At 49.4% G+C, this 14,115-nt stretch overlaps 1 protein-coding gene across 2 annotated transcripts in view; it reads left to right on the top strand.

Annotated features, from left to right (window-relative positions):
* The window catches only part of LOC108938113 (rapamycin-insensitive companion of mTOR-like), a 34,391-nt gene extending 20,481 nt beyond the window's left edge, over positions 1-13,910 (top strand). The window contains exons 24-38 of one of the 2 annotated variants that reach the window (XM_029259457.1): positions 935-1,011; positions 1,435-1,513; positions 2,384-2,493; positions 2,612-2,699; positions 2,873-2,965; positions 3,154-3,260; positions 3,459-3,691; positions 3,781-4,822; positions 7,606-7,783; positions 7,884-7,968; positions 8,569-8,778; positions 9,599-9,751; positions 10,401-10,524; positions 10,623-10,761; positions 10,961-13,910. In XM_029259457.1, the coding sequence (XP_029115290.1) occupies positions 935-1,011; positions 1,435-1,513; positions 2,384-2,493; positions 2,612-2,699; positions 2,873-2,965; positions 3,154-3,260; positions 3,459-3,691; positions 3,781-4,822; positions 7,606-7,783; positions 7,884-7,968; positions 8,569-8,778; positions 9,599-9,751; positions 10,401-10,524; positions 10,623-10,761; positions 10,961-11,035 (2,793 nt within the window). In that variant the 3' untranslated portion in view covers positions 11,036-13,910. The remainder of the gene's footprint in view (positions 1-934; positions 1,012-1,434; positions 1,514-2,383; positions 2,494-2,611; positions 2,700-2,872; positions 2,966-3,153; positions 3,261-3,458; positions 3,692-3,780; positions 4,823-7,605; positions 7,784-7,883; positions 7,969-8,568; positions 8,779-9,598; positions 9,752-10,400; positions 10,525-10,622; positions 10,762-10,960) is intronic. The other variant, XM_029259456.1, reaches the window with a different exon arrangement.
* Positions 13,911-14,115: the final 205 nt, after the last annotated feature.

Here is a 14,115-nt window from a genome sequence, read left to right as displayed (position 1 = left end):
AGAAAGGCTTACAGTTGATGAAGAGCGCTTCTAGGTCGGGACAGCACATCTTCTTCAACGCTGTTACATCTGTACTGTACACCACCTTTCGTTGATGTAGAAGCATGTCCCACCGCCACGTGATTTCCCCGCTGATTCCGCGTCGCGATCCGCTCTGAACAGCTGGAAGCCCGGCAGATGTAGCGCGCTGTCCGGGATGGCTTCATTCAGCCAGGTTTCCGTGAAACACAGAGCAGCAGAGTTTAAGAAGTCCTTGTTTCTTTGGGACAGGAGGAAAAGTTCGTCCATTTTGTTGGGTAAGGAGCGGAGGTTCGCCAGATGGATACTAGGCAGCGCTGTTCTAAAGCCGCGCTTTCGGAGCTTGACAAGCGCGCCGGCTCGCTTTCCGCGCTTGCGCGTCTTGGAGCGCTTGGAGCGCTTGAGCAGCGCCGCTGCACCTCCGACTACAATGTCCAGCAAAACGTCAGAATAGTCGAAAACCGGTAAAATGTCGGGTGGTGTGTACTGCCGAATGTTCAGCAGTTCTTCCCTGGTAAAGCTGATTGTCGGAGTATAACTAAAGACAGGGCAAACTAACAAAAACAGTAAAACAACTGTGGAGCTCCGCACCGGGGGAGACACACACACAGGGCAGGGATGACAAGCTTTCTGCAGCCACTAATTATTTAAGCTGAACGCATAGCGACTGCTCTGAAATCTGTCTCCATTATACATGGGTGTTTGGGACTGTTTTCATGCTTTCGCTTGTACACATTGTTTACAGACCTGTTACAACTCATTATAACTGTAATAATAAGATGGAGGTTCATGAGAATCTCCAGGTCTGCTCATTGTTTACACCGCCACTTCTACATTATCCTTGACTCTGGTCCTTCTTCACCGAAGCTTTTGTCCTAGTGTTTGACACGTGGTCTTTTCATGTTGTCCCCCCCAGGCCAACCTTCACGCACTGATCCAGATGAAACCTGCGCTCTCTCATCTCGGTGACAAAGGGGTCCTGCTACTCCTACGGTGAGATGCATTCTGGGATGTGGAGTTTTATGTTGGAAGACGGGTGCTTGCTGAATTATTTTAAATAGTCGTCGTCTTTTTTTTTTTTTTTTTTTTTTTTTTTTTTTTTTAACATACTGTACGTGCTACATTCCTACAAAACCTGGCCGGCATTCTGTGTTTCGCAGGCTGTCGGAACTAACCTGCGTGCTTTGAGCCGTTGATGCCTGCACTGTTGGTTTAATAATCTCAAGTCACACTGTTGGTAGTATAAATAAAATCTGAGGTTGTTTTTTTGTCCTGGTTTAGTATGCGACGTCATCATCTCTGCAGGGCTGTCTCGGCGCTGGTACTTGATGTTCTCAGTGGAGCTCTTGTCTGAGTGTGTGACTCATCGGTTCAGCGTGCACTCGAGAACTCAGCCATCATCTCCCTCCCCCGCAGGTTCCTGTCCATTCCAAAGGGCTTCTCCTACCTCAATGAGAGAGGCTATGTCAACAGGCAGCTGGAGAAGTGGCAGAAGGTGAACTGAAGGAGTCCTGGGGCTGTGGATCTTAGTCCTGCCGACTGTTGATTTTAGTCCCGTTGCCTTGGGTGGAGCTCTCACCCGTCTTTCATGTCATAAAGCACAGCACAGCACAGAGCTGCAAAAAATAGTGCAAAATTTAAATTGTGTGCATCACGGGTGAACAAGTGTTAACGTCTGCTAATGATGTAGTTGTGCTGAGATTGAGTGGGACAGGAACTAGGTGGAACAGCTTGTTAATTTGAGCAAGGAATTCATATTTCCTCATCTTTCCATGCAAGGATTGACTTTCAGCACTCTCAGTACAAGAGATGATGACAGAACTATCCCCCCCATTTTCTGCGGCATTTTTTTTTTTTTTCTTTATTGAGGTGCTGCTAATAATTAATTTTAATTCATGAACACATTTTCAATCACTGCTCATCCAGAGCAGGGTAGCACTTGTCTGAATTTATACCATTGCTTGGTACACCCTGGACAGGGCGCCAGTCCATTGCAAGGCAATCACACACTCATTAACTGACGTATACACCCGTTGGACATGTAGTCACAAATTGAGCTAAAATACATCTTTGGACTGCGAGAAGAACCTGGATAACCTTGTGAACATACGGAAAATACGCAATCTCCCCCACAGACTGATCTTGATTCAATCCCAGACCCCATCCCACAGCCCAGAAACTGCGAGCAGAAATCTATGTGCTGCTTGACAGTGCTGCTTTTTTTGCAATCATTATTACTGTACTTGGAATGTTAGAGAAATAAAGAAGATGATGGTAATATTTTTTATAATCATGAGCTGCCTCACTAATACCTGTTTTCAGGCCCAGGTTGCTGTGCTTCACTCCAGTTTCTCGTTCCCTGTAGGAATACAACCTGAAGTACGTGGACCTGATCGAGGAGCAGCTGAATGAGGCTCTCACCACGTACCGCAAGCCTGTCGATGGAGACAACTACGTACGGCGAAGCAACCAAAGGTGAGGCCTGCCCAAGAAGGCCCAGCCTCTGCATCAGAGGACCTTCATCTTTGGGCTTGTTTTCGCAGACGAAAAGTGTAAATGTTGCTGTATTCCTCTTTTCTTGTGTGCACTTCAGGTTACAAAGACCAAATGTTTACCTTCCTGTGCACCTGTATGGGCAGCTGGTCCATGACAAGACTGGATGTCACCTGCTGGAGGCTCAGGTAGCCACACACACTTGCGGACAGGGTGGTGGTGGTTTTTTTTTTTTTTTAAATCCCTTATCTCCTGATAAGCTGAGCTGTCTGCCAAGAAAAACAAAAAAGTGTGTGGTGACAGATGTTATGTGTGTTTTGAGACCTGATCTGTCCTCTGGTTCTTCTCTTCCTCCTCCCAGAGTGTAGTTCCTGACCTGAGCTACACGGTGCGCTCCCCAATGCTGCACAACTGGGAGGGCATCAAGCAGCTGAAAGCTGCATTGTGGGCCTTGGTGAGTGTTCTCTCTCTGTGTGTGTGTGTGTGTGTGTGTGTGTGTGTGTGTGTGTGTGTGTGTGTGTGAGAGAGAGAGAGAGATGTAATGTATTCCGTTACATTTGCCTGAAACAGGATATGACTGTGTATGAAATACTAGGTTTTTAGTGAAATACCCTTGATGCCCTCTATAAAATCTGTTTCCAGGGTAACATTGGCTCCTCCAACTGGGGTCTGAACCTCCTCCAGGAGGAGAATGTTGTCCCAGATATTGTGGCTCTGGCTCAGCACTGTGAGGTTCTCTCCATCCGTGGGTAAGACTCTTCTCCTCCTCAGTATTCCTCTCCTGCAACTTCTACTTCCCCACCCACCACTGACCCCTCCCATATCTCGCTTCCACATTCCAGAGGCCTTAAGCTGTTGTCTGTTTTCAGCTGCATTGTGTTTTTCACCATTTTACCATGTTCTTCACAGCAGGATTGCAGTTAACATCCCCTTGTCTTCCCCCACAGTACCTGCCTTTATGTGCTGGGCCTCATCTCCAAGACCAAGCAGGGCTGTGAAGTGCTGAAGCAGCACGGATGGGATGCGGTCCGCCACAGCCGGCGCCAACTGTGGCCCGTCGTGCCAGACGAGCTGGAGCGGCAGCTACCCAGCGAGCTGTCTTCGGTGCCGAGCACCCTCAGCCTCAACTCCGAGTCCACAAGCTCGCGGCACAACAGCGAGAGTGAGTCCACACAGCCCAGTGAGTAACCTCAGCACCAGGCAGTGTGATTGTTGGAGGTCACAGTGGGGCCCTGAACCAAGTGACAGTGCGTTTCCCTGCGTTTTCAGGCATGTACATCCTGGATGACGAGAAGTGTGAGGTGCTGGAGCTCGCAGAGGAGCTGCCCCTGTATGTGCGGCCGAAACCCCAGAAGGATCGTGGCCCCTTTACCCTCCTGGCCTCCAGCGGCTTCGTCCGTCGGCGTCTGCTTAGCTCGCTCACACTTCCCACCAAGAAGCTGCGCAGTGCCAGTGACCCGAAGAGCACTGCAGGCAGCAAGGGGCCCGGGGAGGTGAAGCCGGGGAGCTCACGGCGCACCCGTACGGTCACTGAGCCTGCTGAGCTCTCTCTGGGGCAGGGTGACACCTACACCCCCGTTTTCAACGGTGGCCGTCTGCCCGTGAGCCCCTCGGTTGTGGAGACCTCTTTCCTTGGCTGCCGAGTTACTGAGGAACGGGGAGGCAGCACAGTTATCGCGGAGGGGGAGCTCCGGCTGCCCAGGGGTGGACCAGGCCACGTGGGCGAGAGCCACCGGGAGCGTGGCAGCCGTGAGCGATTGGCTGGCGACGGGTCTTCGTCCTCGTCTTCCGGTGGGGGCGGGGCCCAGTTCAAGAGCCGGAGCCAGAGCTTCAACACGGACACGACGACGAGCGGCATCAGCTCGATGAGCTCGAGCCCATCCCGTGAGACTGTCAGTGGAGTGGACTCATCCGCCGGCGACACAGACTGTGTGAGCCTGGACACGGTGGTGAGCGCACGCACTGTGCGCACTCTCTACTCGCTCACACCGCAGTCCAGCCACCTTCCGCTGTCCAAGTCGAGCTCGGCGTCACTGGTGCCACCCGGTTCCTCACACACTCTGCCGCGCCGTGCCCAGTCGCTCAAGTCCCCCTCAGTGGCGGCCATCCGGAGCCTGGCGGACTGCAGCTTTGTGTACACGAGCCCTCGTGACGCGCTGGGCTATGCGACGCTCAAACGCCTGCAGCAGCAGCGCATCCACCCTTCCCTGTCGCACAGCGAGGCACTGGCCTCTCCCGCCAAGGATGTGCTCTTCACCGATACAATCACCATGAAGGCTGGTAGCCTGGACTCAAGACTCACACCTCGCAGGTGAGCACCGTCCGCCTCCATCTGTCTGCATTTTAATTAGTCCTGCTCAAGTCACATCTGCTAGATAAAACTCTGTGTTGACAAGTTAACCTGCGGAATTGCAGAGCAGCCTTTGAGGAGAACTTGTCTCTGACCTCCATTGAAGCAAACGCACTCTCTACGGTGCCATCAGCTCCCCGTCCTACACTCTGTTTGCCGGGTTGTGTTCATATAGTATTCGCTTTTTTTTTTTTTTGTCTGAGTCACGTCTCAGTCTCTCTTCCTCTCTTCTTGCAGACGTCCTTGTCTACAGTTACATCAGATCGTATCTTGTATTATTTGCAGCAGTACGATTTTGGGTAATAGACACAAACCTGATTTATATAAGGAGACCTGGTTGACAGTATAATTGTTGCAAGTTCAAAACCCAAGAGGTGGACTGCAGATATACTTTTCTGCAAGTCAGTTAAACTTGGAATTTCTAGGGGCAGCAGGTGGTATAGTGGTTTCAGCCGTTGCCTTGGAGTTAGATGAGCCGGGTTCAAATCCCAGCTCCTAGTGTTCTACACTTGGGTAAGGTACTTAACCTGAACTGATACAGTAAAAATGACCCAACTGTAAAAATTGTAAGGCATTGTAAGTCATCTTGGGTTGTAGGTGTCAGTTAAATCAATAAGTACCACTTATTTCTGTAAATGTCAGTTTCATTAATGACATGTCGCTCAGCAAAAAGATCTCAAGACAAACAGTAAACAAGCAAATAAACTGGACACAGTGGCTTGATGAAATACCAAGCAGGTTCTTGCGACAAGCTTTCGTAGGAAGGGTGTAGCTGTAGGTGTAATGTGTGCCTTTTTACCATCCTCTGGGGAAGGAGCGTTGTATAAGTGTCTTGGACCATGCTCACAGCACAGGGGACCTTTAGAAATGTAGGCAGCCAAACCCGACGCCACGTTAGAGTCTGAGTCATAAGTTAGAGCAGGACAGAGTGGGCGAATGGGAAAGGGAGAGGCTGCTGTGCCATTCTCAGGTTACAAATCATCATCATCATAAATGCCGATCGTGTCCGTAATAATAAGGCTGTGCTGTTGCAGATGACATCCCTAAACTCTTAAATGAGTGTGACCTGTATAGGGCAGCATGGAAAATAGCGGAAGGGCCCCGTCCAGGCAGCCAGCTTCCCGTGTTGGCTTAGGAGGATTAAGACACCCCCCCCCCCACGCATATCTCATTCCCAGTCCTTCCTGGGTACCGTCCCTGCGTGAGGAGAGCAACACTAAAAATAACTCGTCTCTGAAACGGCGAGTGGTGTTCCGCTCTCCTGGGCGGAGCAGGAAGGAGGGACTTTTCATCTGCAGATTTGTCTTTGTGTGCAGCCAGCTCCCTGGACAGAATCTCCTTTGTTCCCATGTTTCCTGTGCTGCTGGTCCCACCTTTGGCCAACAGCTATGCCCTGGATGTCATTACAGCTCCTGTTTCTGGTGGTCCCCCACCCCCACCCCTCCCCAGGTTCTTTCTAAAGAGATTCGGCTGCTCAGGCTACAGCCCACTGAGGTCCCGTGTCAGGTCCAGGTTGCTGCTCCCACGGTGCGTGTTCTTCTCCAGGGAGTTTGGGGTGGGCTGCCCTACCTTGCCCCGCGGGCCATACTCCAGTGTCCACCCAAGCTCCCCTCCCTCTCCCCAGATGCTTTCAGTCCCCACACTTAGCACCCTGCAGATATCTTCTGTGCTTCTGGGCTGCATCTGTACAGGCCTCTCCCCTCCCGAAGCTATGTGAGGTTCTTCACACAATCCTGGATCCTGAGACCTTTCTAACCTGTAGGGGAGGCAGGGTCCTTAGCTCATCTCCTGGGTGAACTAACTTGGGCTGAATTGCTGCTCAGTTGGAAACAAGTGAGGAAAAAGGCAACATCCAGCCTCAGCCTACAAGTGTAAACCCATCACTGAGTGCCAAGCAGGGTGAAAAACTGAATCCAGCAAAAGAAGGTAAATGCTGACATACTGAATCTGTCATCCAAATGAGATCAGGGTGAACACTGAACCCATCATCAGCTCATTTGCAGGATGAAGGCTGAAATCATCAGGCCTCAAGCAGCTCAAAACATGTAGCGTTTCCATGGTACCAGTGTGATCCCAAACATCATGACACAGTACTGTTTTCCTTTCTGTGGAGCAGGGCCACTCGCTGCTAGGTTGCTAAACCACAGGAGTGGAAATTGTTTGGTGCCCCATGTCAGCAACACCAGGAGAACATGGGGAGGAACTGCAGTGCCAAAGCAGGTATCTGATTGTAGAGCCCAGGAACGGTAACGTTCTCACAGGGAGGAGGCTGATAGGGTAAACGAGATCAAATTGAATGGGTTTGTTGATGGAAGCACTCGTCATTTTGTCATCCAGAGAAGCCTCCTGTGCACTTGAAGGGAGACCTGGCCCTCCGTACTCTTTTCTTCCCCACCTGCCTGGCTCTGTGGCACCATTGTCCAGTTTTGGCCATTGGTGGCAACACGCTTCCTGGCTTCACTCCCCCCTCTGTAGTGTTTCAGTACAGTCTGTAGTCAACCTGGCTTGTGGAATCAGTCGCTAGAATTAGCGTGGACCCTAGAATTAGCTAATCCTGGTGTTGCCTTCTGTCTGGCGTTTCTGTCTCTGCTGTCTTTCCATTTGCATCTCGCTCTCTTCCTTTCTGTCCACTTTCTCTCTCTCTCTCTCTCTCTCTCTCTCTCCCTCGCCTTCTCGTCAAGATTTGACAGTCACCTGTTCCTGTTTACGTCGAGCGACCCCGCTGCCCTTCTCTCGTCTCCCAGGTTCCTGAAGGCGCTGAGCTTCGCTTCCCTGGACAAGGAGGAGCTGCTGAGCCCCATCAGCCAGACCACGCTGCATCGCTCCTCCTCCGTGCGCTCCATGGTCTCCAGCGCCACCTACGGGTGCTCCGACGACTACATTGGTCTGGCGCTGCCCATGGACGTCAGTGACATGTTCCAGGTGCAGTGAAGCAGTCTCCAAGCTCCCAAGTGATGATCAGGAAGGAGGCGTGAGGCGTAAGCGTGCTTCAGCGTTCATGTGTTCTGACTCGTTTCCCCAGGTGAAGGAAACGCCATACTTCCAGCAGACCACGAGCCCGGCTGCCGAGGACAAATCGTCCCGTTTCTGTATTGGCGAATCAGACGGTAAACAGTATACCGCACAGTCCCGTACTCATGTCACTGTGTGTTATCACATCAGTCCTCTTCCAGTGTTTTTCTGTGTCATTGTGTCTGTTTTTTCATGGAAGTGAAGTTGGCAAACTACACTTCATTTGGTATATCGTGTCTTTACATTCAGTTTTGCCACAATTCTCTTATATTTACATTAATTTGTTCAGCTCATGATTCTTCCAACGCAGCTGATCTACAATTTTTGTACACATTTACAGCTGGGTAATTTTTACTGGAGCAATTCAAAGTACCTTGCTCAAGGGTACTACAGCAGGAAGTGGGATTCCAACCTGACATCTGAGTCCTCTAATAACTTTGCCGACTTCTGCCCCACGTGCTATATCAAGATATACATTTGATACACTCTTGAATATACATGTAAACCAGTGAATAATTAAGATGAAAAGTTGAATGTTATTGCCCAACATTCCTATACTGCACATCTACGTATTGGGATTTGCACAGGTGTGTGTGTGGGTGAGAGAGTGAAAAAGACAGGTGGCAATATAGAGAAATGGTAAGTGTTTCTCTTTAGATGGACATATGTTTACAGAAGGTCCGTTCTGCACCCAGGTCCGCGCTCTGCACCTCCTCCGCTTCGGCAACAAATCAGCATCACGGAACTGGTGACGGGTGGGCGGGGCGACCCACAGTCATCATTGCCGGCGACGGAGGAGACGGGGCTGCAGGAGCACCGTGATGACAACTGCCTCTACTGCGTGGGTCTACAGTTGCTGGGCAGCAATTCCCAGAGCCAGGCAGACCCCACACACAGCCGCACAGGTGAGGCAGTGCTCTGTCACCTTTCATCAGTGTCACCTGTAAATAAATAATGCAGTTCAGTTTATTTTTTATAGCACAGTCTTCTCACCAGAGTAACTCCAAGTGCTGTGCATTTACATGTATTCATTTAGCTGACACTTTTCTCCAAAGCGACTTACAGTGTTAAGATACTCAGTTATTTACCCATTTATATAGCTGGGTAATTTTTTTTACTGGAGCAATTTTTTAGGGTACATACCTTGCTCAAGGGTATTACAGCTGGAGGTGGGAATCAAACCTGCAGCCTTTGGGTCCAAAAGTAACAGCTTCCAGCGTAGTACAGGATTGCAGTACAATTTGATAATACACTAAAACAAACATGGATAGCAGTAGACTAAGACATCTGACCAGGGAGGAGAGGAAACTTAAAAAAAACTTCCCAACTCAACCCCTTGGATCCCTCAGGGGGGTCCAAGTGCCAGTGGCTGTCCAGCCCTCTTGAGCATTCTAATAACTTTTTAGTATACCTCTTCAGCATGTGCAAGTAGAACTAATCTAAACTATTAACTAATCTAGATCTATTAAAAAAAGTAATTAATAAAATCTACAACATCCCTTAATAATTATTTCTCTAAGGGTTCTGAGAACATTTTAAAGGAGCATTATTTACAGTCCAGAAGGAGGTTCTGGTGCACATGCTTTTAACTAGATGGTGATCCTCAGGCTGATTCTTTACTGGGGGAGTCAGGCTGGAAAGGGTGGTCCCACAGGAAGTGGGTGTGTGTCGTGTAACTGGATCCAAAGCTCAGTGACTGACCATGCCGTGTGAACACCCCTCCAGACTTTGGTGATGTTTCGTACTCAGACTGGTGCAGCCAGCCAGTCCACAGCCACCTGGAGGTCACGCCCCAGTCCAAGTTCTCCGGAATCTCGGGCTGCAGCGATATGTCCCAGGGCTCTGCCTGCGGCACGCCTAACGCACAGCTCGTCCTGGGTAAGAACCGGCCGCCCTTCGCCTCATTCTCAGCAGTTAGGTGATTAGCGGATTGACCAACATGAATGAGTTTCAGTGTTCATTTCTTCATGGTTGCCTTGGTTTCAGAAAGAGTCAGATCAGCTCAACGCATTTTATGAGCACAAATGTACCCACACACACACACACACACACACATTTTCAGAACCGCTTGTCCCTTACGGGGTCACGGGGAACCAGAGCCTACCCGGCAACACAGGGCGTAAGGCCGGAGGGGGAAGGGGACACACCCAGGACGGGACGCCAGTCTGTCACAAGGCACCCCAAGCGGGACTTGAACCCCAGACCCACCGGAGAGCAGGACTGCAGTCCAACCCACTGCGCCACCGCACCCCCCACAAATGTACCCTGTCAGTTTATTCAAAACAAGTTGAATCGAAAAGTACGTTGAATCCTCTGCAGATGAGTTGGATTAAACATGGTTTGAACTGTGAGAGTCAGTCGGACAGCTGCCAAATCACGGCAGGTGAACTGAGAGCTCAGCCTCAGCACAACTCAGAACGCAAGGAGATGTGAGACACACATTCATACTTCTCAGTGTCTATAGAAACGGACGTGGTTATGATTGTCAGTTACCTCTGTGATGACCTCTAATGCCCTCTCTCTGCAGGGGGAAGACCCATCACTGAGGATGCCCCAGCCTGCAGGGCTCTGCTGAGGAAGGAGGTGCTACGGCTCGTGGTGAACCTCAGCTCCTCCGTAGGAACCAAGGGCCACGAGACAGGCCTGCTCACGTAAGACACCCTGCATGCTCTTGTATTCTGTCTCTCTGTGAGCACGTATAGAAACTAATGTGCTCCTTCTCGCTGCCTTTTTCTTCACATCGGTGCAGGATCAAGGAGAAGTTCCCCTATGCGTTTGATGACATCTGCTTGTACTCTGAGGTTTCCCACCTGCTTGCCCACTGCATGTTCCGCCTGCCCTCACGCCGCTTCATCCAGGAACTCTTCCAGGATGTCCAGTTCACGCCGGTACGTCCCCTCGTTGAGAAGCCGTTGACAGGCCTCCGTATACATTGAGACACTTTGTCCATGTCAGTTGATGCCAGTCACAATGCACGTCAACTACAGTGAGAATGAGATGGAGTGAGGGATGGGGTGGAGCTCGGAAATGCATATTGACAGTAGCTGGACTAGCTAATGAGGTGTGTATGTGATGTTCTCTCCATAGCTGTACGAAGAAGCTGAGGCTATCCTCATTGCCCCAAAGCAGGCTGCTGTGGATTCCTCCTGCTCTGAATGCTGACTTTGCCACCACCTGCCAACCTCTCGGTCTCACCACATCCTCAAACCCCTCTTTCAAAACCCAGATCTTCTTGAAGGGGGGCCGGGGTGGAACCACCCTCTCTGCACAGGATCTGTGACCTTTTCTGTGTCACCAACATTGAACCCACCATCTACGAACCATCCATCCAAAGACCCTGCTCAGATGGATGGCTTAATGGAGGACAGGAGTTGTAAGGTGGGAGGGATCATGGTTGGACTCCTGCAGCCTAGAGAGATGGGGATTTATGGACTTTTGTGAGCTACACCCAACCACGACCCTCCACACATGTACACTTGTTATGGTCCTCAAAGACTTTTAGGGTTGGGGCCACAGTCTTTTCACCAAATCTTGCTTTCTGACCAACGAGCGGCGTAGAAACTCTGAATGATCGGTGTACATGCTAAGAAACTCAAGTGGAATGGAAGCAGAAGAACGTGACAGATGGCACACAGACCAGGCAAAAGGACCAGACATCCTCTGGTTGTGTCATCTTGTGGTGTTATCCCATTTTGGAGAGATGGATGTACTGTTACCCCTCTGGAAAGTTTCTTTTCTTTTTTTCTTTTTTCCCCCCCTTTCCTCCTGAGGGATTTTCTTCCCTTTGAGTTTGAAACACTACAGCAGGTTCCACAGCCCACTGAAGCTCCAGCGGGTGGGGGGGGGAAGGCTAATGTCACTTCCAGCCTTTAGATCAAAGAACCCTTGTATGTTTCTTCTCCTTTCCGTTTGTGTTCTGTCCTCGCGTCTATCCGACAATCAACGGCCCATGACTTTGGCCGCTGTGGCGCCGGCCCCCGTCTCCACGCGAGGCGCAGTGCTGATGACCACGTGCCTGCTTCCTACTGCATCTCTTGTCTTGTTGTTGATTTCTCTGGAATTTTCCATAGCAGGAAGGAGAGACAAAAAAGCCAAATTTGTAAGCCAAATTTCCTTAGAGATGTTGATTCCTGTAGGCAGCGGATAGTTTTCAAGCCATGGGAACAGAATAATTTGAGCTAGTTTAAATTTCTATGTCTCCTTGCTTCTGCCGTGTGTCCTTGGGTGGTGCGTAGTTCCGTATCCTGGTACCGTCCATGAGCACCAGCCTCTGGAGAGGACACCGATGATCACCTTTCAGCTGGAGAGCCACAGCGATGGTGTGCCTGGGTCTCCGGGTTTCATTAGAAGTTCAGCGTTATTCCTTCCCCTCTGCGTGGTTAAGGTGACACGGCAACATTATTGACGTATCTTCTATGCAATGATCTCCTAAATAAAAGAAACCAGAGGGAGTTGTTTTGAGGAGATGGAAGGACAAGGGGTTTACAACAAAGTGGCTGGACCATCATGCTTTAGTCTTTCAGCTTTTTTTTTTTTTTTTTTTTAAGGTAACTTTTTAGTTATAATGCAGTGGATGGAACATGGAGCTGTTTAAAAAATTTTAATTTATTTTAGTTTCTAATGAATTCAAGTCGCCGGTACTTCCGTCAAGTGGTTTGGCCTCGTATGCGATGCATGACTTTGATCCCGGAACTTCCCAGGGAATCTTGCTGCGGCGGAGTGCGCTCGTCCCGCGTCCTGCGGGATTGCCGTTGGATGTCCCTTTTCCAAAAAAGAAAGACTTGCTGTTGCTTTGCTTGCAGCATTAATGTCGCAGTGTGTCCGGGGCCCTGTGGCCGAAGGCGTCTCCAAGACCGGGTGCGTTGTTGCCATAGCGATGCGTCCGGTGTAAAGGGGAGCCTGGGAGATCATGTTACTTTAGCAGATTAAGAGTATGGCATCGTCGGACTGTGCTGTAGTGTGGAGTCCGGCCAGGGGTTTGCTTTACATTTATGAAGGGGCAAACTCGCTCTGCTGGTGATGAGCCAACGATGAGACCCCAGTTTGGGACTGGGAGAATAAAACCACCTGAAACACGGGGTGAAGCACTGTATAGTTGAGCAGAGGCTTACCGTGTGAGTAATTCCAGAGTAAATCCCAAGGAATACCCAAGTCTGCAACGTTTCTCCTGAGGAGCTTGTGAGGAACCTCCAAACGGACTTCTGGAGGACTTTCAGAGGACCTCGCTGGTGTAACTACAGAGAGACTTGTGAAGAAAGGTGCTTCTGGGTCGGCTGTTACTGACGCGTTGCACTCCTCTTCCTTCTCCTGCCATCCAAGCTCGAGCTACACAACAGCATGTGTCACTTGCATGAGCGGTGTCAACAACAGTGTCACACCTTAGAGTTGCTTCACTCTTAAAAACTGGCCCCAGCTAATTTATTCCATCTGAAGTCTATAATTTCATTGTCTGCTCCCCTGAATGATAAAGATCATCGTGGGGAACGGAATGAAGAGACGGCCTCTGAACGGGGGAATGAGCAACATGATATGGAAATGTAATATTCAGAATTAATTTTGAGTCTCTGTAGTTGAGGCCTGGGGAGGGCAGTTTAATCAGTTCAGTACTGGGGAGGGGTGGTCCCTTTGTTTCATTTCTTTTTTGTTTTTTTTTTTTTTTTTTTGTTTTCTTAATATGCTGCTACACATGTGAGTTTGTAGTGAGTACTTCTAGATCTCTGAAGGGGCGTCAGACCTGATCTATATTATATATCTGTACCATAGCTGAGTGAGAGAGAAAGATTAAAGAAGAATAAACTATTTATATTTTTTCCTTAAATATTTCATGAAGCTGTGTATAATTTAAGATAATTTTTGTTTGTTTGTTTTTTTTTTTTTTTTTTCCTTCTTCTTTTGCCCAGATTGTGGTTTCCCATGTAAAAATGTGTACAGTACATTTTGGGGCATTACAAACCTCAAGAAGCATACAATCTTATCAAAGGGATTACAATGTTAATAAAATATACATCAACTTCCCAGAATCCTTTGTGCAGCCTGTTTTGCATGTCTCTGGCGCACATGAAGGCTAATGTTGGCCTCTTGTCTGTCTTGTCCTGTTTGCTTGTTCAGCTCCTTCACAAAGTCAAGCCATGAGTTTGTCTGTTAAATGTGACTAAAGTGGTTTCCATACCTTGAGACTCATGCTGATTTTGATGTAAGTGAACATCTTAATCTTGTTTTACTGGTTTGGTCTCAAAATGTTA

The sequence above is a fragment of the Scleropages formosus genome, chromosome 17, assembly GCF_900964775.1.
Source record: "Scleropages formosus chromosome 17, fSclFor1.1, whole genome shotgun sequence".
Taxonomy (NCBI): domain Eukaryota; kingdom Metazoa; phylum Chordata; class Actinopteri; order Osteoglossiformes; family Osteoglossidae; genus Scleropages; species Scleropages formosus.
This window is presented reverse-complemented; position numbering and strand designations above follow the sequence as displayed.